Genomic DNA, 21759 nt, shown 5'->3' with positions numbered 1-21759 from the left:
AAGGGGGTCAATGTTCAATGTGAGACTTGACTGCCTTCATGCGACCCGGGCAGATCAGATCGGGTCGGCGCAAGTGCCAATAATGGCTTTTTTAGGTTCCTTTGTGGGAAGGAAGGGAGCCGACCTGCAGCGGCTGGGCCGACAATGGGTAGGTGTGGGAGGTAAGACAGATGCAAACCTTGGGCTCAGCCTCTGGCTGCAAATTGAGCTGCGAATGCCAGTTGTCGTCATAAGTTGGCAAGTTACGGGAGCAACCTAGGTAACAGATTCCGGATATAGATTGACGCTTGAAGACTGGCTGGTCTGTACCGTATGACTGCAGCTGCACTTTCAAGTGACTTGACCAGCGTTACAGATACTCTGACTTCCCGAAACCTGCAAAGTGTGCATGAGGTACAGGAGAAGAGGTCGGACGGGGAAAAGGGGAACGAAAAAAGACAGGATCACGGTTGCTGTCTGGTTGCCCTCTCGTTGCCAGGGAAATTGAGGGGGCTAGGCGAGTTGACCACCAAATCTGGCGGAATCTGGCGGGGACAGCGCGTGCCAACAAGCTGATCCCCTGTCGCGAGTTTTTGCGCTGAGCTTCCCATTGGTCGGATCTCGTCTTGACTGAATCCACAGCTGCCGGTACGTTGGAACAAGCTAAAGAGCTTGCATGAGGATCCCGATTGGGCATGGTTTCAAAAGAAAGCAGTCTCTGTCCAAGCCTTACTTACATAAGCACAGCCTTGTGCCCTTCGGGTCAGCGCGAACAATTTTCCACGGCCAGGACATCCCGTCGCCGCATGGCAATTGGCTGCCCATCCGGGAGCTACACGATCAACAACGATACCCTCAAGGTACGGTTTGGCCGTCCGACGACAAGATGATTCAACTAAAGGTACTTTCTATTCTTTTACGCAATATAAAATTAAGCTAACCCTCTGCATCAGAGCATGCTCAACTGCATCGACAACTCTGGCGCCGCCATTGTTGAATGCGCCATGGTCATCGGCCAGAAGAGACACGCCTCGATCGGTACGACGATAATTACCCAAGAAACCCGAAGAAAACTCACCCAACTGACCAATACAGGCGACCGGATTGTGGTGGTCGTGCAGAAGCAAAGAGATGCGGGAGCTGCCGGCATGGCCGCCGCCTCGGGTGCCAAGGTCAAGCGTGGTGATATCAGACATGCCGTCGTCGTGCGGACGAAGCAAAAGGTCACCCGGAGAGACGGAAGCTGCATCAAGTTCGACGACAACGCCTGCGTTTTGATCAACAAGTCTGGCGACCCTATCGGATCCCGTATCAACGGCGTCGTGGGCATGGAGTTGCGCAAGAAGAAGTGGAGCAGAATCCTCAGCATGGCCCCCTCGCAGGCATAAACTGAGACCAACACCAATACAAAACGTAAAATCAATCATGGGAGGGATCATTTGGGTGTATTATATCATTGCTCCACTGGGGAGTGGCATCAGAACGGCGTTATACGGCGTCGTGTAAACTACTTGTACAGCTTCAATACAGGCAAAATACTCGAATCACCTCTCCTTTCACGCATTTGTCCCTCATTCCCATGAATAAACAGCCCAGCAATAAAAATTAATTCCCATCGATGATGCCTCCTCCTATCCTCAAAGCCAAGTTTTGTTTACCCTAGCAGTGATAAACGTCTCCCACTCCTATATCAATCTCGCCAAACGCCGTGTCATGCAAATGTTCCTGTATCTTACTCGCCGATATACAAGTGTCCCACCGAAAGACCAAACTCATTGGTAAATGTTACCGCAATAGCAGCACACATAAAAGAGTTTCTGAGAAGGGGTCAGCAACGGTTGGACTCCAGAAGGTGACAGGCCTGGAGCTGCTTACCATTCCCGTTTCAGCGCTTCGCTGCTGAGACTGAAAGAAGACAGCCTCCCCATGGTTGCAAGAGGGGCAAGTGCGCTGTTCTCTTGGCAGCTAGAGCAGAAACCCCGTCAGCCACTGGCTCAAACATAGGTAACGTGAAAACCCCTGCACTTCGTCGCTTTAACCAAATCAACACCGGAACTCCCAACCCGCTGTCTATCTATGTGCCGGTATACGCTGCGGGATATGATCGTCGGGAGAAAGGGAACGATTGCGTGTGCCGCTGCAAGAAAAATGAAGAACGCCGTGTTTGCCAGGAATATTATACAATTTGTACGTCAAATCATGTCGTCATAGCCTCGTTGTGTCAAGTGAATGTGTATCGAAAGAGTTTGGCGACTACACAGCAGCGCTTTGAGCGAGCACGTAGTGTGACATGGCGTTATTCTCGGGCTCGAATCCCATGGCTTCTTCTTCGTCCTCCTCCATCAAGTCGCCAAAGTATTGCTCGCTCCGAGCCATGAAGTCGGCGAGGTTCTCGCGGTTGTCTTGCCAGGCGCAAATGTCGGCGTCGCCCTGATCGAGCCGCATGAAGTTCTGGAGCGGTACGGGAATGTCGGGATTGTGGGCATCGGTGGGGAGAACGGCGAGACGGTCTTTGCAAATCTCACACGAAATCATGCGGCCGCATGTCAGGCAGCAGACAAAAGCGCAGTGGTCCGGGTTCGGGTGTTGTTCAAACGAGCTAGCATGATGGGAAGCAACAGAAGAATCACCCACCGTAGGATCAGAGCCAACGTCCTGCGTCACGCCGGCCGTCTCGCCAGCGGCATTGTTGAGAACATTGCGAAAGATGCACGACGAGGTGGCCTCTTCGGAGAAGTTGCAAGTGCGGCAGGTGAACATGAGCTTGCGATCGGCCTCATCTTCCTTGGGGTAGAGCATGTTGCTGCATTCCGAGCAGAAACGGAACGTGATTTGCTCGAGGGGCTTCTGGCCATGGAGCTGCGATTGTTCGCCCGAAGCTGAAGGGGCTGGTGATGAAGCCATTGCTGATGTCGTGGCTGAGGAGTGTGTTGTGTGGTGTTATGATGGTTTCTGGTGGTAGCAGGCGGTGGTGCAGGCTCTGAAACTTTTTCGGGCAGCGGAAACCTGGAAGTGATGTGGTTGGATTGTGTAAGGTGGTGTTTGGTGGTAAAAGAGTTGCGGTTGGTCTTTTTTAGTTTTGAGGAGGCGAGAACAGGCTGCTAGATGGTCCAAACACGTGTCGCCAGGTGAGTTCCACAGAAGATGCAGAAAGTAAAGTGAATTTTACCTGGTGCAGAAAATTATTTGAAGTCGAGTGGAAATGTCTTGTGGTGGAATGCGGAGCGAGTTGAAGATGAATGCTTTTTTCTATGGATATCTTGAGTGGACGAAATCTTGTGGTCAAAGGCGCGAAACGCAGGCACAGTGCATTGTGGGCGGCGCGCCACCAAGAGCAACAGTTGGGAACACACGCGCCTTGCCTCTTTCCGGCTGCCTGAGGTCAGCAGCCAACCAGGACGCCCCACTTGGCTTATTCAGGCACTGACAACCTACCTGGAACTAGAGAATCTTACTGTCTGAGGCCTTGGCTGAATGCCTGATGGATACGGAGTACGGATATGTAGGGTACAGTTAACATGCGTCACGTCGCATCCATCAGCATCAGATGGGGTCCCTCGTGATCCCCGGTACATAGAGTGAGTGGCACACCTTGGGACAAGAGGAAGACAGGTGACGGGATGGACGGGATGGTCTCAGACTCTCAGTCGTCCAGCTGAAGACCCCCCGGGGCGGGGCTTGCCCTGTGAGGTACTCCGGCAGGAGACAACAGCGCCAAGCAGGAGCGGGGTGGTCTCCCGCTGCACTCCGCAATCCATCCAAAGGTTTCCATTGCACACTTGACCCCTCTCAGTGCAACCCTCGACGACCTATTCCAACCTTCCCGTCTGCAGCACGTCATGTTCTTCTCTGCTTTTTAGGAACTGCTTTTCGTTTGGTTACCTCGGTAGGTATTTGTCTAGATACATACCAACTCCAATCCCACCATTTAAAAAGGGTCCACAACCCGTTGCCCCTCCACGGCACCAAGTCCCACCAGTTCAACCCAGCCAGCGTTTCATCACGTCGTAGCCTTGTTGTCCATTCTCCAACAACAAACAACAACAAAGTAGTAGCCATTTGTTGTTTTCTGTCCATCCTTGACCAACAATCAATCATCATGAACGGCGTATGTCTCAATGTCAATATCTCGAGCTTACTATATCATGTAACTAACCCTGCATCCTGCCCCAGAACCAGCAAGAAACCGGCCTCCCCCCTCACTGGGAGGTCCGTCACTCCAACTCCAAGAACCTGCCCTACTACTTCAACTCTGTGGACCGCACCTCGAGGTGGGAACCCCCCGCCGGCACCGACCCCGAGAAGCTCAAGGTGTACATGGCGACTTACCACTCGGCCAAGGCGCCTCTTCCAACCGGCGACGCCCAGTCCGGCAAGATCAGGGCGGCGCATTTGCTGGTCAAGCACAGGGATAGTCGCCGGGCGTCCAGCTGGAAGGAGGTATGTTTACTGTCATTTTTGACCATCTCTTGAAGGAGGACTGTAAGCTGACCATTGGCTGTCGCAACAGGCCGAAATCACCCGGTCCAAGGAGGAAGCCATGTCGATTATCAAGGCACACGAGCAGAGGATCAAGAGTGGGGAGATCACCTTGGGGGAGTTGGCCCTGTCGGAATCAGACTGTAGCTCGGCGCGCAAGAGGGGCGACCTGGGTTATTTCGGACGCGGGGACATGCAGAAGGAATTTGAGGATGCTGCTTTTGCGCTGCAGAAGGGAGAGATCTCGGGGGTGGTTGACACGGCGAGTGGGTTGCACTTGATTGAGAGGTGAGCTTTATCTTGGTGACCTTTGTTTTGTTTTGTTTTGGATGAATGCTAACGGAGATGGGATGCATAGACTTGAGTAGAGATGGGAACGTGTATGGATCGAAAAAGAATTGGGTGAAAGGCATCAATTACAGGATGATAGGGTATCTGAGGTCCAGTCTCAGTAGTCAACAGAGGACATCGGGTCGACAATAGATCAGCATTGTTCTCTGCAAAATGCCCTGCCCCGGTCTGCGAGTGTCATGATTGTTTGCCAAGTCTGCCAGACTAAATTTGTTCCAACTCTACCTTCTATCCTATCGACTGCTTTAGCCGTTGGCAGCCTGGCTAGGTGCCACGCCAACTAGACATGCGCCACAGTTTACTATGATCACACGCAGGCAACTTTCAAGTCAAAGAGATCATCATCCAATAACCAGAAGCAGGTACAATAACCTCCTTTTCTGGCTTACTTGATTGCTATCACTTCCCGATTACCAAATACATAAACAATTCATCATGATGATAAACTCCGTCGCCAATGCTGTCATCAAAAAGACAGAAAAAAAGAAAAAAAAAAGCAAAAGACCTCAAAACGGGAGTCGGAGCTCTGAAACCGTTCCAATCTAGAAACTGCACAATGGGTATAATATAGCCAACGCCGCCCCGCAGATTCCCCTTAGAAAAAATGAAACGTCCACTTCATGACATGTTTCGTACATCCCTCTTTGGTCTCGTAAGTTGTTGGTTGCTCTCCAGGAGCCTTGAAGCAACTTTAGCCCACTTTGTTTTCGGTTGTTTTGGTGATGTAGTAGTATTATTCCCTCCCATAATTTTCATCTCTCCAAAAGGTCCTGAGTGCCCGGAATGATGTCCAAACATGTTTGTTGACCCCCAAAAAAGAAGTTTGTGTGTTGTTGAATCTAGGCACCCACACTCCCCAACACCCACGACACCAGCGGCCCAATCGTCGAAAATACCACCGTCATGATCCCCAGCGCCATCATCGACAGGGCCGAATACGGCGCCGCCTCGCTTTTCGTCTCGTAGAGATAGGCAGTCCCCATTGCTGCAGCGTTGATGCCCACTGCTACGCCTGCCGCGACGGTTCGGGGGTCGTTTTCCCCTTTGGTGGTGGTGGTGGTGGTGGTGGTATCCTTGGTGTGATCATCGCGGCCCCCAATGTTGACAAGATGCTTTTCCAAAAACCGGCCGACACCAAGCCCGAGCGACATTTGATAGACGATCCCGCTTATGACCACCATTGCTGCGTTGAGGGACTTGTCTGCTGATAGGGTGTCCAGCACGGGGTTGCCTAGCGCGAGGGTCACGCTCCGTGCGGCGAAGGCGAGGGCGCGGCCTTGGGGGGCGACGCCCATTGTGTGGGCGAGGAGGGGGCCGCAGGAGACGTTACCTAGGGCGATGAGGGATGAGACGGTAAAGACTGTTAGTCCTGCGCGAGACAAGAGCTGGAGGCGGTATTCGTAGAGTTTGAGGCCCCAGGATACGAGGCCGGCGTTGAGGATGGAGAGGGCGACGTCCCCTGCTGTGAGGGGGACAGAAAAGCTGTTGAGGAGCGCGCTGGAGAAAGGGTTGTGGCTTTCGAGGGTTGTGAGCATGGCTTGGAGGGGGCGGGAGGAGAGGTGGCCGTCGAGGAGGAGGTAGGCTGCCATTGTGAGGGAGGTCCAGAGGACGGCGTTGAAGAGGCCTGAGAGGAGTGTGCGGGCGAATGGGCGGAGGTAAGGGGAGGTTTTGAGCGATGACTGAATGGCTAAAGTTGAAAGCCAAAGGGCGAATAGCAGTAAGGTGGATAGTGGTGTATCGAGAGCAAGGCAGACGCGGAGAGGTAGGCCAATGGTGAGAGTTAAGGTCCACATGAGAAGGAGCATTGGGTTTGCAAGACACCAGAGTTTAGCTGATGTTGAAAACGATACAGGGTGAGTTGGCGAGGCTTTGGAATCAGGGGTCATCGATTCAGGCGGGGTGACACCCAAAGAAAAGTCCTCTGTGTCCATGGAATCGCATACTGATTTGACTGGTGAACGAAGTTTGGGGTTCTGTCTCTCTTTTTCAGTTGTTGGTGACCCCTTTTCGATGTCTGACGAAGACCAGCTGCCAGAGTCCCACCGCACCATGAGGCATTGAAGTGGAAGAGCTAGCACATAGGACAAAACTGTGTTGAAAAGGCCAGTGAGGACTAGGCTGGTCAGTCTTCCCGGCCTCTTTTCATGGGGAAGGACGTCCTACCAAAGCAACCAATAATCGGCCCAATAACCCAGACATCTGTGAGCGAGCCCTTGCAGATCATAAGAAATGGAATCGTGAAACCAATAGACATGTGCCGGTTGAGGAGGTCGGCCTTGTGATCGCTTGTTAGCCTCGTGTTGTGGCATACCTCCACTCAACTGTCAACGAAAACAAGTCTTACCGGTCTCTTGAGGTGGTTCCGGTAAAAGTCCTCTGCACCTGGGAAGATACACCCGCACGCACAAAACAGCCCAAAGATAGCCGCCATTGCTACAACTGATGGAGGAAATTCGACCTTGTTGCTGTTGACGTTCAACACCCCCTGGATTCCAGCCATCAACAACTGAGCCACCACCGCAATCCCAACAGCAATCCCACCATCCATAACTCGGGATAATAGCTCCTGATACCGCCGTGGGGGTGCCGTTTCGGAGTTCTGGGGTGGCGATACAAGTAACCGGCCTGAGTCGGTGTCCATGACTGTGGAAGTAGATGCGAGAGGGGTTGGAACGGTTGCCTGTGAAGCCATTGCAGTATGTAGCGAGACCCAGCACCACGGTAGCGGTGCTCGGATCCGAGAGGACTAGTGTAGTATCAAGAAGAAACCAAGAGAAGGCCGAAACGACTTTCTTCGGGATCAGAGGATAGGACAACAGTAGTGACAGTAGTGTTTGCTTCTCACACAAAGCCGTACATATGCCAAAGCAGTGAGACAAGACCGGCCGTGAAGGATATCCGAGAAGACGGTAGAGACGGGAGCAGCAGACGAGAAAAGAGGATGGCGATAGTCGCACTTAAAGGGGACTGCATTGGCAAGTCTGCTTTTTGTCAGAACCTCGTGGTGTCTGGGACACACACTGCAGCCGGCCTCGCGTTTGTATTCCCCGGCGCCCATGTGGAAATGCGAATCAGTATCAGTCATGGCATGGAGTGGAGTTTGACCTTGTTCCTTGTGCCCAGTCTGGCGCTGTGGGAAGCGAAGCGGTCAAGGGGTCGGTTGGGAAGCAAAAGTTTACTCCCAAGCTTTCGCCCGGCCGGAGGTAAAGGTCACCCTTTCCTTGCTTCCGCCCGCACCCGAGAGCCACCGAGGACTGGGCACAAAAAGGAGACAAAAAGAGAGGGGGAGGGTGCTGCCCCGCAACCAAACGCTGTGCTCTTGCTGATCAGGAGTATTCGGTATGCTTCGACTGTGATTCGATACTCGAGCAGGCTTGTGGCCCAGTGCCACCGGAACTTTCTCCCCAGTTCATCCACATCCAACCCAGAGATCGAAAAAATAGACACGACGCCCAGGCCGTGGTGGCCGTGGTGGTGCCGTGGTGTGTTTGCCGGCTGGGCTTCACAGCATGGCGGTTGGTGGTAGGTGATGTAATAGGACGACACGTCAACTTGTCGGTGTAGGCTACTCATCTCCTGGAGTCCCTTTCTTCCCTCTACCTGTACAGCCCGCGATGGCCTGCATGCTTGGGTCATCAAACAGAAGCGGCACACAAAGGGTATCTGGGAAGCCGGGAACATCTTGGGAGATCGAGTGTTTGTGCTTTGAGTCTCCAAGCAACCGGAACGGCAGGAGTTCTGTGCCGCCGGGAACCAGGCCCTATTGCAATATCGCCATCCCAGCACCGAACGGTTGGCTCGAGGGGTGACGTTCTCGTTTTACACGGCCGGGGTGCGTAAGGACCCTGGCATAACTCAACTGGGAGCAGGCACATAACGAGTTAGTGCCTACAGAACTGTTACTCTCTCACACGCAGGCATACACACACACACACACACCCGAGGCTCAGTCCAGCAACCCACGCACCCCTGCTCGCAGCCACGTACCGCCCCAACACGCATCCAAGCGAGGGGTCTTGTCTTGACTGTCATGTCATGAAAATGACGGACAGGAGGCCCCTCTCACAGAGCCCGGGAAGGGGGGCCGAAGCCGCATAGGCTACCCGATACATGGATATCAAGCCACTGCAACGCCCCGCAAACAAGATGCCGGTGTGGCTGCCAGTCATCCAAACGACAGCAAGCAATCAAGCTATCATCCTCAGGGCTGCGTTAGGCTAGAGACAGGAGCCATGTCAGATCTGACAAGCGCCAGCGTCCGGATGCTTCCGTGGTGGCTGCGGCGTAGAGGGTGCGAACCAGGGGGCTGTCAACAAAGCGTCCACTGAAGCCCAATCGGGACACCATGACAAACCGAGAAGCCAAGACGTCGTATCTTTTTTTGGGCCTCAAACGAAAGCATCAAGAGCAGTCCAGTCATGAAGTAGTATGAGCTCGGGGATGTGGCGGTAAATCTGCACCTTTCCGCCCCGAAACAACGGTTTCCTGCGGCTCGAGCCGCCCTCTGGCCCAAGCGTGATAATCAGCGATATTTTCACTGAGAGCACAGCAGGTACAACGCATGCGCATCGTAAAAGTAGAGGGGAGCGTGCGGTGCCCGGGTGGTTGGTGTGGTGTGCTTGGTACGTTGGGTGGTCTCCGTGGTCTGTGTCGTGTACTGGTGCTGGTGCGATTGGGTTGGCTCGTGGGGAAGATGGATGTAATGGCGAGGGACATCGGAGAAGGTGGTCCAGCCGTCGTACGTCTCCTGTCCACAACGGCTTGTGCTTGTGCTGCGCGGAGAAGCTAATTCAGACGATCGTCTTTGAAAACCGTGGTCGAGGCCCTGAATAGCTGAGCGTCTTCCTGCTTCCTATTTTCATCCTCCAACGGCAGCTTAGTTCGGGCTGCGAGATGGCTGTTCCCCACGATCGGCGACATCCTGGGCGCATGCTGCTGTCGGTCGGCCTTTGAGCGTCAAGCGTGTCCATTTTCGTTGCAACCACTGCAGTCGCGCCATGCTGTACGACTGGATCGCGACAAGAAAGGGGAAGAGAGAGCCTGGGACTCGCTGTGTTGGCATCACCACAAGGCTGACGCTCCTGTCGAGCACGCATGAGCTAGCCCAATCAACACGCTGTGCATCACGCTGCTGCGACCAGTTCTGGTGCAAAAACCGCCGTGATTAGCCCGCTGGACAGGTCGGGTCCGAGTCTACGTCTTCCGAATAAGCCTCACGACGAAAGCTCCGAATGATGCCCGCGGTCGAGAATGGGCAGGCGCACCCGCTGCTTTTTGTTTCCCCCGTCCCAGTTTCGGGTGTGGACACGAACACGTATCAGGGCAGTGACGATTCTCGAAGGCCGGATCATTGACTTTCGATGGAAGGAAACATCCTCTTCCCTTAGATCGCCCTTTCCGATCAGAGAACGAGAGAAAATCGGACTGGCAAAGGCCGGTCGACCGGGATTCCGCTTTCTCGGTTAGATTTGCCAAACTGGAGAAGGTCCTCTGCGATTCTTCGAGAAGGCCGGTTGACAGGGCCATTCCAGGCCCCGGTTTGGGGGGAGGGGCCGCCAGCCATGGAAATGTTGGCAGAGAGCGTGTGTCACCGGCGGCTGGGAACCTTGGAAGGCGATCGGGGGGATCGAGGGTAGACCGGGCGGTTGAGAGAAGGTGGGCGGCGTCAAGCACGGTCTGGACAGGTATCATCCATATTCTCCGCATGGGTCACCGAGGGAGAGATATGCAGGGACTCGTTCAGTCATGTTGGGCAAGAAAGTGGCTGGCCGTCGCGCGCTCGCTGGTCAATTTCGGCACACCGCAGTCAAATATTTCATGGTGTGTGTTGTGTGTGCTTTATGCTGTTGGAGATAGAAATGCCATCCAGAAGGCTACGGGCGTAAGAGATGAAAAGGGAGGTAGGAGGCATAAGGCATGAGTTGAGCTGTCGTTGAGATAAGATCTGAAATCTGGGGAACACCCATGACCGGCCATGAGGAGGAGATGCTGGAGCGGAAGCCTTCCCCGAACCTTGGCGTGTGCAGGGCAGTGGTGCACAGGCCACATTGGAGCGGGGTTAGGGGTGTGAGGGCCCAAAAACAACAGAAGGGGATGCGCTGTAAAATCAACAGAAACACCAGAACGCCACATATCACCACGATTCGACTCGTGGATGCAGGATTTTGCTTTGAGCTGCTGCTGTGTCTCTCTGCCCGCGAACCCATCCCTGTCCCGATGGACCCTGAATTTCTCGTCAAATTGCTGAGGGCGTACGACGCGTCATTCGATGCAGCGGCGGTGAGGGCCGCCTTCAACGGCTCATCCACGGGCAACCAGTTTGTGCAGTGGGCAACATCCCATCTCACCCCGGACACTCTCCTCACCCCGGACGAGTTTGCCCAGTAGGTCATCGTCGTCGTCCTTGTATATTCCCTCTCATACTAACCCTTTACGAGATATGCTGCACTGGAGAAGGCCGGCATTGTCGACAAGCTGGCATCATCCTCGGATCTGGCTGCTGTTCAGGGGCTCACGGATGAGAATGTCAGAGACGCCATCGAACAGCTGGACAGGTCTACCCAAGCCATCACCAAGCAGACCGAGACCCTGAAGCAGCAGCGTGAGGCCCTTGACCGCCTCGTGGCTGCGGATCGTCAGACTCGCCAGGAAAGACGGGTGTTTGAGTCGGAGCAGGACCGAAAATATGAGTCCCAACGTAGGGATCTTACTCTGGCTGTGCGTTCAGAAACACACACGTCCCCTCCTATCTCGACCCTTGCGAGCTTGGTAATAACAAGGTGTTCAGGTTGAAGAGCTGTCTCAGTCCCTGGATTCTCAACTTCTCGAGTTGGAACAGCAAACCACAGGGGCCGGCCCGGCCATCCAGCAAACCGTCGACACCCTGTTCCGCTCAGACGATAAGCTCCTGGCAAGCCTCCAGAAACTGGGATGGGAACTGGATACAAAAGACCCTGAAGAGCAAAATCATGTCGTCATGCTGCGTGAAACATGTGCGAGGTGCGGACCCTTATACCCCATTGTTTTCCTTCTCGATTCAGGGACTCACGCGAGGGCAGGCTGATCAAGTGTACTGTGGAGGGCGTCCGGACGAGACTCGATCGTATCTATCTTGAGACCTTGGAGGAGAAGAATTCAGGGTCCAGCAGCCGAGTCTCACCTGGAGAAGTCTCTTCCCTGCAGGAGGAGGTCGAATCCCTCTACTCCGAGATCCTGCCTGTTGCACAGATGTCTGTCGAGCAGCAGTTTCTCGAGCCGGCGCTGAAGAAGGTGGAGGCCAAGACTGGCCAGGAGCAAGCAAAGTCGAAACAGGCAACTGGATATGTGGGTGGCTTGGACACAGCAGTAGGGGTCCTCGGGCTAACCGCGGGTTAGGTTCACGACTGTCTCGATTACCTCCTCGATCATGTGCAAGATTTAAGCGCACGCCTAGAGGCGTTCAAGGCTTACCAACTCGCGGCCGATTCTCTCCTCGAGATAGCCCAGTCAGAGGTTGCCACCAAGGTTGCACTCGCAACACCGTGTTCACGTCGTCCGACCGTTAGTCAACGCGGTGTGATGGATTCTCCCGTTCGTCCTCGGCCCAGACATGCGCGACGCTCTTCTGGGATGGGCGGTGCTATGGAAGAGTCGCCACTGGACGAGATATTGCGATCGCTTGCTATCAGTTTACCCCACGAGGAAGAGGGGACACCTGACTTCCCAGCTCGAGCAAGGGAGTTGGCCAGTATTCTCGCCGAAAGGCGCAGCAAGACTGAGGATATTGCCAAGAACGTACAAGAATCGTTTGATTACACGGCCACCAGACAGATTGCTGATGGAAAAGTTGCCATCCAACTCATTCGTGACTCGATCCTGGCGGAGAGCCCCTTTGGACATGTTCGACTGGTTGACCCCGAGATCGAGAGCTCGATCGATGTGCTCTCTCAGGAACTGGAAAAGATTCGCCAAGAGAAGGAAGGGCTCAACAACAGCATGGCCAAACTCAGGGCCAGAAGCGCAAAGAAAGATGAGCTCATCGCTCGCTGGGGTGCGTGAGGTTTCTCTACGGGTGCACTGCCCCTGAGATCTGCCGTCGGAATGCCCCACTTCATCTGATCGTTGGGTTTTGATGATATCAGCCAAGCGTTTGGATCTTGGCACCATCGTGAAGTCGAGACGATGATGACATGACGATGATTGCATCAGTCCAGCTGAACGACAGAACTTAAAATCCAGAGTAGGTCCTGTGTATAGATCGACTTGTCCTCGACAAAACTACAGTTCATCTTTACAAAAAACATAACAACGACACACAACGGAAAACCTTCATCACAATGGACAAAGTCAAGAACACAATGCGCAAGGGATTCGAGAAGGCGACGATGATCAAGGAAGAGCGTATGTCATTCCTTGTTTCTTTTTCGTGGTTCTTCAGTGACTGACCTGGACCCTTCGTATAGCGGCTCCCGAGAAGAAGCACCATGCTCTCAACACCACATACCCCGCCCAAGCCCATCAGCCAAGCATGGTTGGCGGAACCGATATACAGTTCAACAACACTGCGCATACTGGGCAGACAGAGACGGGCAAAAGTTCGCTGGGACAACCAAGCAGTAAGCCCTGATGGTTGAGCACTGGCTTTTGTTTGTGTGTTTTTGTCTCGCACGCTTGGCATCTGAATGATGGAACACAAGCCTGATAACATTGTATCCTGGAAAGCGTTGGCGGATTATTTGGAGGAGAGTAATAGGGCCAAGCGAGGAGCTGGCCCGTCTGGGGTAATGGCTGCGATGGGGGAACACTTTGAGCAGCCTTGACGAGTTATGAAGCAACAAGAACGAAAACTTGTATAATAGTGTATTCAAAGCACAAATATGATACAAGGACTGTCAGATGGTCAGTAATATTCAAAAGTTGAAAAGGATTGAAGTTCAAGGCCAAGCTTGATATTCAGCTCCCGGCAGTTTGACCCTGTGGAGCCATTACATAGTTCGAATCGTCAGTAGATGCCTCTCCGGCCCATCCGGGCATAGCCGATGCTCGTTCTTGAACTGATCTTCACCTGTCATCCACCTTTTACGTCCTCAGCCCGGCCTACTCGGGAATAACGCTCGGACTTTTGTTTTTCTGCAGCAGTACCGGAAACAAAACAATCATGTCAATAGCAGAGGCTTTTTCTCGTAACACTTTGACAACGGCGAAGGATTCTATGCAGTTAGTTCAGGGCTGTAAATAGCCACCAAATCATAGAGGACCCAGAGATGAGGTGGCACAAGAAAAGAAGGATACGAATTCACCGAGCGGTCAGGTGAGCGACTGAGTTGAGGGAATACGAAGGACCCGAAGTAACGTCGCAGCATCTGCTTACCCACTATAACTCTTCACCGTGGCTCCAACTATGCCGGATGAGCTGCGGACCAAGCCCCAATGAAACTATGATTCTCGTGTTGCGGCTTGGAGATGCTTCGCATAGCATGTATTCGGCTGTGGCCATCCGGGGAATCCTGGAAGGGTCTTATGTCAGATCATGTTTATGTCAGGAGAGGTCAACATGTTGAATTGTATGCGAGTAAATAGGTATAAAAGGAGTTGAATGACTTCAGTTTTGGTCCAATTTACTTCCTCATCACCATCACCAGCATCTAGTCTTGCAGTCACAGTCACGCTCGAGTCTACTCTACCACACTCAAACAAAACAACCAAATTTCAAAATGCAGCTCACCACCGTCCTCCTCGGCCTCGCCGGCACCGCCCTCGCCGCTCCCGCTCTCGAAGCCCGCGACGCCGTCTCCGCCATGGCCGCCACCCCCCAATGGGTCGTCAAGTCCTTCACCCGCACCTGCAACAAGGCCGATACCTCGTGCAAGGTCACCTTTGGCGTCGACACCCAAACCGGTGCCGCCGTGACCAACTGCTCCTACACCGTCACCGGCGCCCCCGCCAGCCGCGCCCCGACCACCGGCGTCACCTGCGGCCCTTACACCCTCAGCTCGTCCTGGAGCGGCCAGTTCGGCGAGGGCAACGGCTTCACCACCTGGTCTCTGGTCGACTGGAGCAAGAAGCAGATTGTCTGGCCTGCTTATGCTGACTGGGAGTTGGTCAACGGGAAGGCTGTTGTGCCTGATAAGAGCTATGCTCCCCAGACTTTGGCTTGAGTGCCTGACATGTTGGAGGGGTTTTAGGGGGGTTTTGTTATGAAGTAATGGGTTAATGAATGAAGGGACTTTTGATGGTGGGGAGATATATAAGCGAAGCATTGTTCCTGTTATGAAATGGTTCGATAGACTTGCTGTTTAATGCTCATTTGTTGTCACTCTCTGAACCGCGATACTCGCCAGCAGCGAGGTTCCTTGCCAAGTGAAGTCTCCATCTCCCAAACCAGATCCTAACAGTGTGCAAATCTTAGGGGTAGGTACCTGGTACAACAAACATAGTTGTTCTTCGTAGCACTAACGCCGACATTTCGTTTAAAATAGATACCGCAAATATATATCCAGTTGCTTCCAGTACATCGTCGTAATCATATTGTCCACAGCTGTGATTTGACACACCAACAAATCAACCTTCGCCTGGTGGATTGAATCACCAAGCGAGCCAAGCGACACCCCCGCTGAGGAGGCTTGTCAGATCGTCCGTTTCCCCGCGCCCTTCGCCAGAGGCGATACCTTTTATGCATCTTGCTTCTTCCATCTCAGGGTTTATGTCTTCTTTTTCCTCCTCTGGCTTCGGTTTCTTCGGTTTGTTTGGTGTCTTGTTTTTCTTCTTTTCCGCCTTTTCCGCCTCTCTTTGCAACCGCGCAGCCTCGGCCTCCCGCTTCTGAAGACAGTGACTACACTCAGGAACTCGTTCGTCATGGTGTTCCAAACAGACGCCACACCACTTTACGTGCCCCTGATTCTTGCAGCGACTATCTGGCGATTTGTGGCATACGGGGCTACATGGCAGGTGAAGTGTGAGCCGTGCTGGGGGTTTCACTCGGAACATAAGGGTGTACGAACCAATGATTAGTATATGATCCCGGCATCATGTCAGCTGGAGCCACGGCTAGCTCTAATTGGGGCCAACTCAAGGTAGATTTCCCGCTAATGTTGTTACTGACACGTCAGAGACTGACGAATGATCAACTCGAGTTGTCTCTGGAATGGCTAACGAGGCCCTGAACGTTGTGAGGTGCTGCAGTGAATAGATAGTACTATGGCGAACCGGCTAGTATCCAACACTGGTCAAGGCCTCTAGGTTTGGGAGGGTCTTTATTCTACCTTCGATAGATCCCCATCATTCCCCTCTGTTCGACTCCCAGTCCAGCCCTTTGATCAGCTCGCCTTTCAATGTCTGCGGATCCTAAAGGCTCGACATGCAGCCCGGGTGCAGTCTCGCAGTTTGAAACATTTCCGGAATTGTAACGGCCAGAGCTATCAACAGTATAAAGTGGTAGTGCTGAGAACAAAGACCTTTCACTCACTAAGTGTTGAGATACCGTTTGAGTAAAACTGCGTATTGGCTGGCTACCGTCATGTTACGTGGGCACTCTGGGACCTTGCAGCACAGTAAGCAGCTTTAGAGTTTCGCATAAGGTATGCTCTCAATACCTAAGGTACGATGATAGATCTAAGTAGGTAGGTAGGTAGGTAGGTAGGTGGTATTGTCCCCTAGCCACTGCTGCTTATTTAGGCGCTTGATACCAAGCTGATATCAGTTTGTCAGATGGTAAGCGTGGGAGATAGCATGTTCTATTTAAGCACTTTAGGTTTCAGCTGCAGCTTCATCTTCAGCTTCCGACTCGTCCGAGTCTGAAACGTCCGAGTCTGAAACTACAATTGGCGGTCTCTCGGCCAATGGGTTAAGTGCCGCCGAATCATCTTAGTAGAACAGCCAGTCGAATCCTTCCTTCAGCTCCTCCCACTCTTCATCCTCATATCTATCCTCCCCAATCCAGATCATATGATGATACGAGTTTTCATGTTTGGGCAACGCCAGTTGAAGAAACTTGTGGACGATTTCGGTGCGACTCGGCTTGCTATGCAGGGCAATCCAGATGGCCTCGTACCTGTGAGATCTCCGAGTGTGCTTCACAAAGGCACAGACAAGATCGTCTCTTCTGACAAGAGCGCGCTCCAGCTCGGTGGCGTAATAATCTCGATACGCATTCAGTTCCATTGGGGAGTCCTCATGCTCCGAGTCAGGCCGGTACCAGACCGGGTCCCAGTCACGAGTTATCCACCCCGGATACCTGGCGTAACCGACATAACCGGGTACCGTCTGGGCGAGATCACAGTCGGTAATCCCAGTCACCCTGCCGCTGGCGTCCACCAAGATGTTTGAAGAGTCGAATCCAGGGAGCTCGAGCACGAACCGGCCGTCATTCTGCGGCAAATATGTGACGAGCACCGGGAGAAGTCTACCAGTTGCCATTGTCCACGAGATACCCCATCCTCCATCAGGCACATTTGTGTGCATCGCGAGGTACTCGGCGGCAGTGTCGAAAGGGCCAGTAGCCTCAACCCTTGGATCTTCCTTCTCCACCATCACTTCTCGATGGTACACGGGACCAACCATGTACTTGCCCGGAGTGCCTGGGTCCTCTTGAATGCACCCAATATTGTCAAAGGAAGGCAAGGTGGCGAGTTGAGCCATAGTTTTGGCCATGCTGGAAAGGACCCTGAGCAGGAAGCGTTCGAACATGTCCTTGGGCCCCCTCCTCGGTCCATCTCTTGCCCCAGAAAGCAGGTACGCGGACCACAAGTTTGAACTCTCAGTAAGCGAAAATGAAGATGAAATTGAATCCTCCGGCAAGCTTCCGGACCACACGACCATCCAGAGTTTTCAAGACTGGTGCATGTCGAATTGCCATGTTGTAAGTAAGGCGGACAAGGGCTTCTTCTGAGATTCTCAGGATTGGGCCAAACATCTCCGTATCGAAATCTTCATCAAATCCTCATCCGCGTCAGGGCCTGCCATGTTCGCTAATTTTTTGGTGATCGCTAAGGCGCGTGGCAGGTAGATAGATTGCAGTGTTGGGCCTGAGAGACTGGCAGAAGAAAAATGAAACTGGTGGGAGCAAAACGGGGTGTGGTATCAGTACAGAGCTGTGGTGTTGCTTTCATTCCGCCTGCTCCTTCACGAGTTTTGGAAGTGATAACTCAGCTGGTGCTTCCATTCATATTCATTACATAGGTTTTCCTGCTTCTAAAAACGGTCAGACACAAAGAACACACGAGAGCATCTGTGCCCACACCTCTTTTCTGCCTTTCAGGCGCAACCTCACCACATGTGGGATGTGAATGGTGAGCAGGTTGCGCTTAGGGCTTGAGGCACATGGCTTTTGGGTCTTTATTAATTTTCTCAGTTCATCACCAGAATCATCACTTTTCACTCTGGGCTTTCCACACCCCAAGCTCTTCAGATAGGTATCTCCTACGTTACTTTTGAATAATAAGACAAAGATCACTGAGGCTTATTGGTGCTCTCACATGACTTTGATCTAACCTGTGGAGTAAACTACAACCCAAATCATCACTCAACATTGAACCCCCAGATGTTAGGCTGCTCATGACTATACTCCTGTTCCCAATAAAATTCCAGAGCCAATCCTGGATAACTAAATCCTCATCCTCATTCGTAACCGAATCTCCATGGCCAAATTTGCATGACCACCACCAATGGAACCTAGTAGATCTGGAAATGTAGCAGTTTCAGGTATCACGGCAGAGAGATGCAGACGGCGAAGGGCATTCTGATTGGAGTTGAATAACTAACAGGGACTGTGTACGAGATCGGGGCTTAACAAGAGGACTCAGCGGTGAGGTCAGCATAGACTTTCATGACCAAGATGCACTGTGGCGAGATGTTCATTTTAACCACACCTATACACCACACAGCTGCAAGTGTACCATCCTCAGCTCATGTTCCACGCAGCCATCTGAACCTGCATCGTCAACTACCAGCACATGACCCAAACAATAGAAGTCAAAAACACCAAGCCCATCATGCATCAAGTACAATTCATCTAAATTCCTCGGATATATACACCACCTCCATCTTACAAGGTACAAAAAAAAAAAGAAAAAAGGTCTTGCTCGTATAAACAAAATCGCGCCACCCAATGCAATGCATGCCTTCTCTACCAAACATGTAATTGCCATGCTTTTGGAGAACAAAGTGACTTTTCGCAATGCCCATTCCCTTCCATCCAACACTTCCCATTCCAAAACCCTCCTCTTCTTCCCCCACCTCAAGAAGATCACAGCACACCAGACCGCCATCCCTTTCCCGTCCGTCTGTCCCTTTATGTACCTATCCAATCCGGCTCCATATCGACGTATCCAAACAAAGTGGTATCCCTTGACTCGGGCGGCGTTGGTGAATTACCGTCCTCGATGGTAACACGGTGATCTGAAAGTCCTTCCGCTTCTATTTTCCCGCGTCGCTGTCGCATCTCTTGCTCCTTTTTTTTCGTAAAAGAACAAAATGAGAAGAGACAAAAATCAAAAACTGCTCGAACTCAATTCATTCAAGCAGCCTTGGCCTTCATGCTATCAAATTCCTTGTCGCGACTATCCCAAACAAAAAAGCAAAACAGCAGTTTTTGATCAGCTTCCAACTCCTTGAAAAAACAATACAAAAAAACAAAAGGCCAGATGCGGGAATATGGAAAATCCAGGGAGGGTCCAGGTGGTCCATGGGAGTTGGGTCCGGAGGGGTCCAGGATATGGGTGTGACGGCTGTGATGATGGGGAGGAATTATTCTTCGTACCTTCCCCCAGTGATGACTGATGGGCCGCTCTTCTCGAGCTTCTCCTTAAGGAACTCGTAGACGGTGAAAGTGACGGCCTGGCCGGGGGCGACACGCATGATTCTGGGGGTGATGCCCTTGTAGAAGGCGTGGAATCCTTCTTGCCTGTTGTTTATCGGGTTAGTGGCGTTTTGTGGAGCGAGACAAAGAAGTGGACCTACTTGAACATCTCGCCAGCAATCTTGGTGATTCTCTGGAGGGCGGAGGTGCCGGGCTCGGCCTTCATCTTCTGGAGTCTGGTCTTGATGGTATCGATGGGGGCGTTGCTCAGAGGACCCATGGCACCGGACACGAGACCGATGAGAGTGGTCTGGTAGCTGGGGAGGTTGCCGCCGACGTACTCGGGCTGGTACTGGTACAGCCACTCCTTGAAGTAGGTGTAGGCAGTGAAGTTCACGGCCTGGTTGCTGCCCTGTCTGAGCGCGGTGAGCGAGACACCTCTGTAGAGCGCACCGAACCCCTCCTCCTTGACGACGGTATAGAGAGCGTGGGCGGCGTTGCGGTACTTGGGCACATCGAGGGGATCGGCCATGGAGTGGTGTTGCGCCTGGAGACGAATCTTGATGACCTCCATGGGAGTGACGACGGCAACAGCCTCGGTCACACCGGCAGAGAGACCGGCAAGGAAGAGGGCCTGGCCGGAAACAACACCGGTCTCCTTGTTGGCGAGGAGCTGCTTGTACCACTCGAACGAGGTGAAGCGGATGGCCATCTTGGGAACGATACCAGTGAGCACGGCACCGAGACCCTTGTACAGACCAAGGGCGGTCTCCTTCTGAACGATCTCGACACCAGTGCGGATGAAGCCGCGCTTGGCCTGGCCCGGTACTCTGCCGCGCTTGGAAAGCTGCATGCGCACCTTGATGGTGTCAAGAGGATGGCAGACCAAGGCCTCCATCATACCAGCACCACCACCAGCTATTTCCTTTCATCAGCATTCCTTGTCCCCGATATCTTTTTGTCGCAAGGCTTGAGCTCACCAATCAAGTTGGTCGCGGCGGTGGCAGGCTTCTTCTGGCCATCCTTGCCGCCTGATACTTTTGTGGCCATCTTTGCGATGTTTTCTGTGTGTGAGGAAAGAGAGGTATGTAGTGGTTCGAAGCCGGTGTCTCCTACTGGCTGGCTATGCCTTGTGTCTTCGTCTTTCGTCCTCCGCAGTAAGTCCGGCTAACAGAGATCTGGTATCCGAAAAAAAAAGCTCGTGGGGTATTCGTTATTGTGTTTGGTCGTATGTACCGGCTTTTCGCAGAGAGGGAGGGGAGGAAGGGGGAAGGAGGCTCGCCAAACAGCAAGAAGTCCGTTGTTTCGTGAGAGCGTTGGATGGATAACGAACTCAACGGTCGAGTGTCCAGGCGAGTGGGAAAAGTAGGCCTATGTGTAATTTCTGATCGAAAATCTCTTAACAGCGAGTTACGGCCGGCCGGGGCTTGACACGAGTCAAGAGGTCCCAAGACTGGGGACGGGTTATGGAGCTGAACAACACCGGGAAAATAGCACGGGATCCACCTCCGCAAGTGGGAATGTGGAAGAACAATGTAAAAAATACGGGGGCAAGCCGGCTAACGGGGACGGAATGGCGGGGCAGTTGGACGGAGACCTGGAACAAAGAAAGAGAGAGGAAAAGACGAGTTGGCGAGACAGCAGGACAATGACTCCAAATATCCTCTGGATGATCTCGAGCCCTGGGAGCGAGCAACAACCGCCAGATCGGATGTAATGACGGGGGCCGAGCCGAAGAGGCAGGAAAACCGAGCAAGGCCCAGGCACCAGTACACTTGTAGCCGGTACATGGTGTTTACAAGACCGAAAGACCCGACCCTTTCTCTCTTTCGGCTTGTAACGAAACGAGGGACAAGAACGAGATCCCCACCACGGTTGTGGGTTGTGTCAGAAGACGATGATTCCCAGTCCCCTTGCTGGGACAACCGACTTTTTACCCGTGATCTGGCCAGGGAACCGTAGAACATGTTGCAGCGTATTTTGCTGTTGAAATGTACACTACTGTACCTCCAAGAGGCAGAGCAGGAAAAAGACTGAGATCTGCAAGGGCCATGACGGGATGTGACGGATTGAGGAGCGTGGAAAGCGTCCAAAAACATGCCGGGCACAGGCACACGGGGAGCGTTGAACGTGGATGGTGGGGTTGTCGAGGGGCCAATTGGGGCTGTGATTGGCCC

The 21759-nt window shown here is 52.9% G+C and overlaps 9 protein-coding genes across 9 annotated transcripts; 5 read left to right on the top strand and 4 right to left on the bottom strand.

Annotated features, from left to right (window-relative positions):
- Positions 1 to 798: 798 nt before the first annotated feature.
- mrpl38 (54S ribosomal protein L38, mitochondrial) lies at positions 799 to 1412 on the top strand. The gene is made up of 3 exons (XM_062881957.1): positions 799 to 880; positions 933 to 1017; positions 1075 to 1412. The coding sequence occupies exons 1-3, from the start codon at positions 866 to 868 to the stop codon at positions 1365 to 1367; spliced, it is 393 nt and encodes a 130-aa protein (XP_062727841.1). The 5' UTR covers positions 799 to 865; the 3' UTR covers positions 1368 to 1412.
- On the bottom strand, positions 1370 to 2883 carry QC761_703840 (uncharacterized protein; the record flags this gene model as incomplete). The annotated part of the gene is made up of 3 exons (XM_062881958.1): positions 1370 to 1796; positions 1855 to 1944; positions 2614 to 2883. 3 exons carry the CDS (start codon positions 2881 to 2883, stop codon positions 1752 to 1754), a joined length of 405 nt encoding a protein of 134 aa, XP_062727840.1. The 3' UTR covers positions 1370 to 1751.
- A 378-nt stretch (positions 2884 to 3261) lies between these two features.
- On the bottom strand, positions 3262 to 3554 carry QC761_0102340 (uncharacterized protein; the record flags this gene model as incomplete). Its single annotated transcript, XM_062873131.1, has 2 exons — positions 3262 to 3351; positions 3435 to 3554. 2 exons carry the CDS (start codon positions 3552 to 3554, stop codon positions 3262 to 3264), a joined length of 210 nt encoding a protein of 69 aa, XP_062727839.1.
- pin1 (peptidyl-prolyl cis-trans isomerase Pin1) lies at positions 3549 to 4976 on the top strand. The gene is made up of 4 exons (XM_062881959.1): positions 3549 to 4087; positions 4153 to 4419; positions 4490 to 4746; positions 4817 to 4976. Exons 1-4 carry the CDS (start codon positions 4079 to 4081, stop codon positions 4824 to 4826), a joined length of 543 nt encoding a protein of 180 aa, XP_062727838.1. The 5' UTR covers positions 3549 to 4078; the 3' UTR covers positions 4827 to 4976.
- A 171-nt stretch (positions 4977 to 5147) lies between these two features.
- Positions 5148 to 10747, bottom strand: QC761_703860 (uncharacterized protein). The gene is made up of 3 exons (XM_062881960.1): positions 7154 to 10747; positions 6973 to 7084; positions 5148 to 6922 (listed from the first exon to the last, which is right to left on the bottom strand). Exons 1-3 carry the CDS (start codon positions 7499 to 7501, stop codon positions 5649 to 5651), a joined length of 1734 nt encoding a protein of 577 aa, XP_062727837.1. The 5' UTR covers positions 7502 to 10747; the 3' UTR covers positions 5148 to 5648.
- On the top strand, positions 8821 to 12846 carry QC761_703870 (uncharacterized protein; the record flags this gene model as incomplete). Its single annotated transcript, XM_062881961.1, is given in 6 exon segments — positions 8821 to 10775; positions 10786 to 11192; positions 11247 to 11526; positions 11597 to 11808; positions 11850 to 12132; positions 12184 to 12846. The coding sequence occupies 5 exon segments, from the start codon at positions 10795 to 10797 to the stop codon at positions 12844 to 12846; spliced, it is 1836 nt and encodes a 611-aa protein (XP_062727836.1). The 5' UTR covers positions 8821 to 10775; positions 10786 to 10794.
- Positions 12847 to 13124: 278 nt separating this feature from the next.
- Positions 13125 to 13702, top strand: QC761_0102300 (uncharacterized protein; the record flags this gene model as incomplete). The annotated part of the gene is made up of 2 exons (XM_062873130.1): positions 13125 to 13188; positions 13251 to 13702. The coding sequence occupies 2 exons, from the start codon at positions 13125 to 13127 to the stop codon at positions 13412 to 13414; spliced, it is 228 nt and encodes a 75-aa protein (XP_062727835.1). The 3' UTR covers positions 13415 to 13702.
- Positions 13703 to 14501: 799 nt separating this feature from the next.
- Positions 14502 to 14945, top strand: QC761_703880 (uncharacterized protein; the record flags this gene model as incomplete). The annotated part of the gene is made up of 1 exon (XM_062881962.1): positions 14502 to 14945. The coding sequence occupies one exon, from the start codon at positions 14502 to 14504 to the stop codon at positions 14943 to 14945; it is 444 nt and encodes a 147-aa protein (XP_062727834.1).
- Positions 14946 to 18684: 3739 nt separating this feature from the next.
- SFC1 (Mitochondrial succinate-fumarate transporter) lies at positions 18685 to 21651 on the bottom strand. Its single transcript, XM_062881963.1, has 3 exons — positions 20563 to 21651; positions 19744 to 20500; positions 18685 to 19687 (listed from the first exon to the last, which is right to left on the bottom strand). The coding sequence occupies exons 1-3, from the start codon at positions 20630 to 20632 to the stop codon at positions 19531 to 19533; spliced, it is 984 nt and encodes a 327-aa protein (XP_062727833.1). The 5' UTR covers positions 20633 to 21651; the 3' UTR covers positions 18685 to 19530.
- Between the last annotated feature and the right edge of the window lie 108 nt (positions 21652 to 21759).

Source organism: Podospora bellae-mahoneyi, chromosome 7 (assembly GCF_035222275.1).
Source record: "Podospora bellae-mahoneyi strain CBS 112042 chromosome 7, whole genome shotgun sequence".
NCBI lineage: Eukaryota > Fungi > Ascomycota > Sordariomycetes > Sordariales > Podosporaceae > Podospora > Podospora bellae-mahoneyi.
This window is presented reverse-complemented; position numbering and strand designations above follow the sequence as displayed.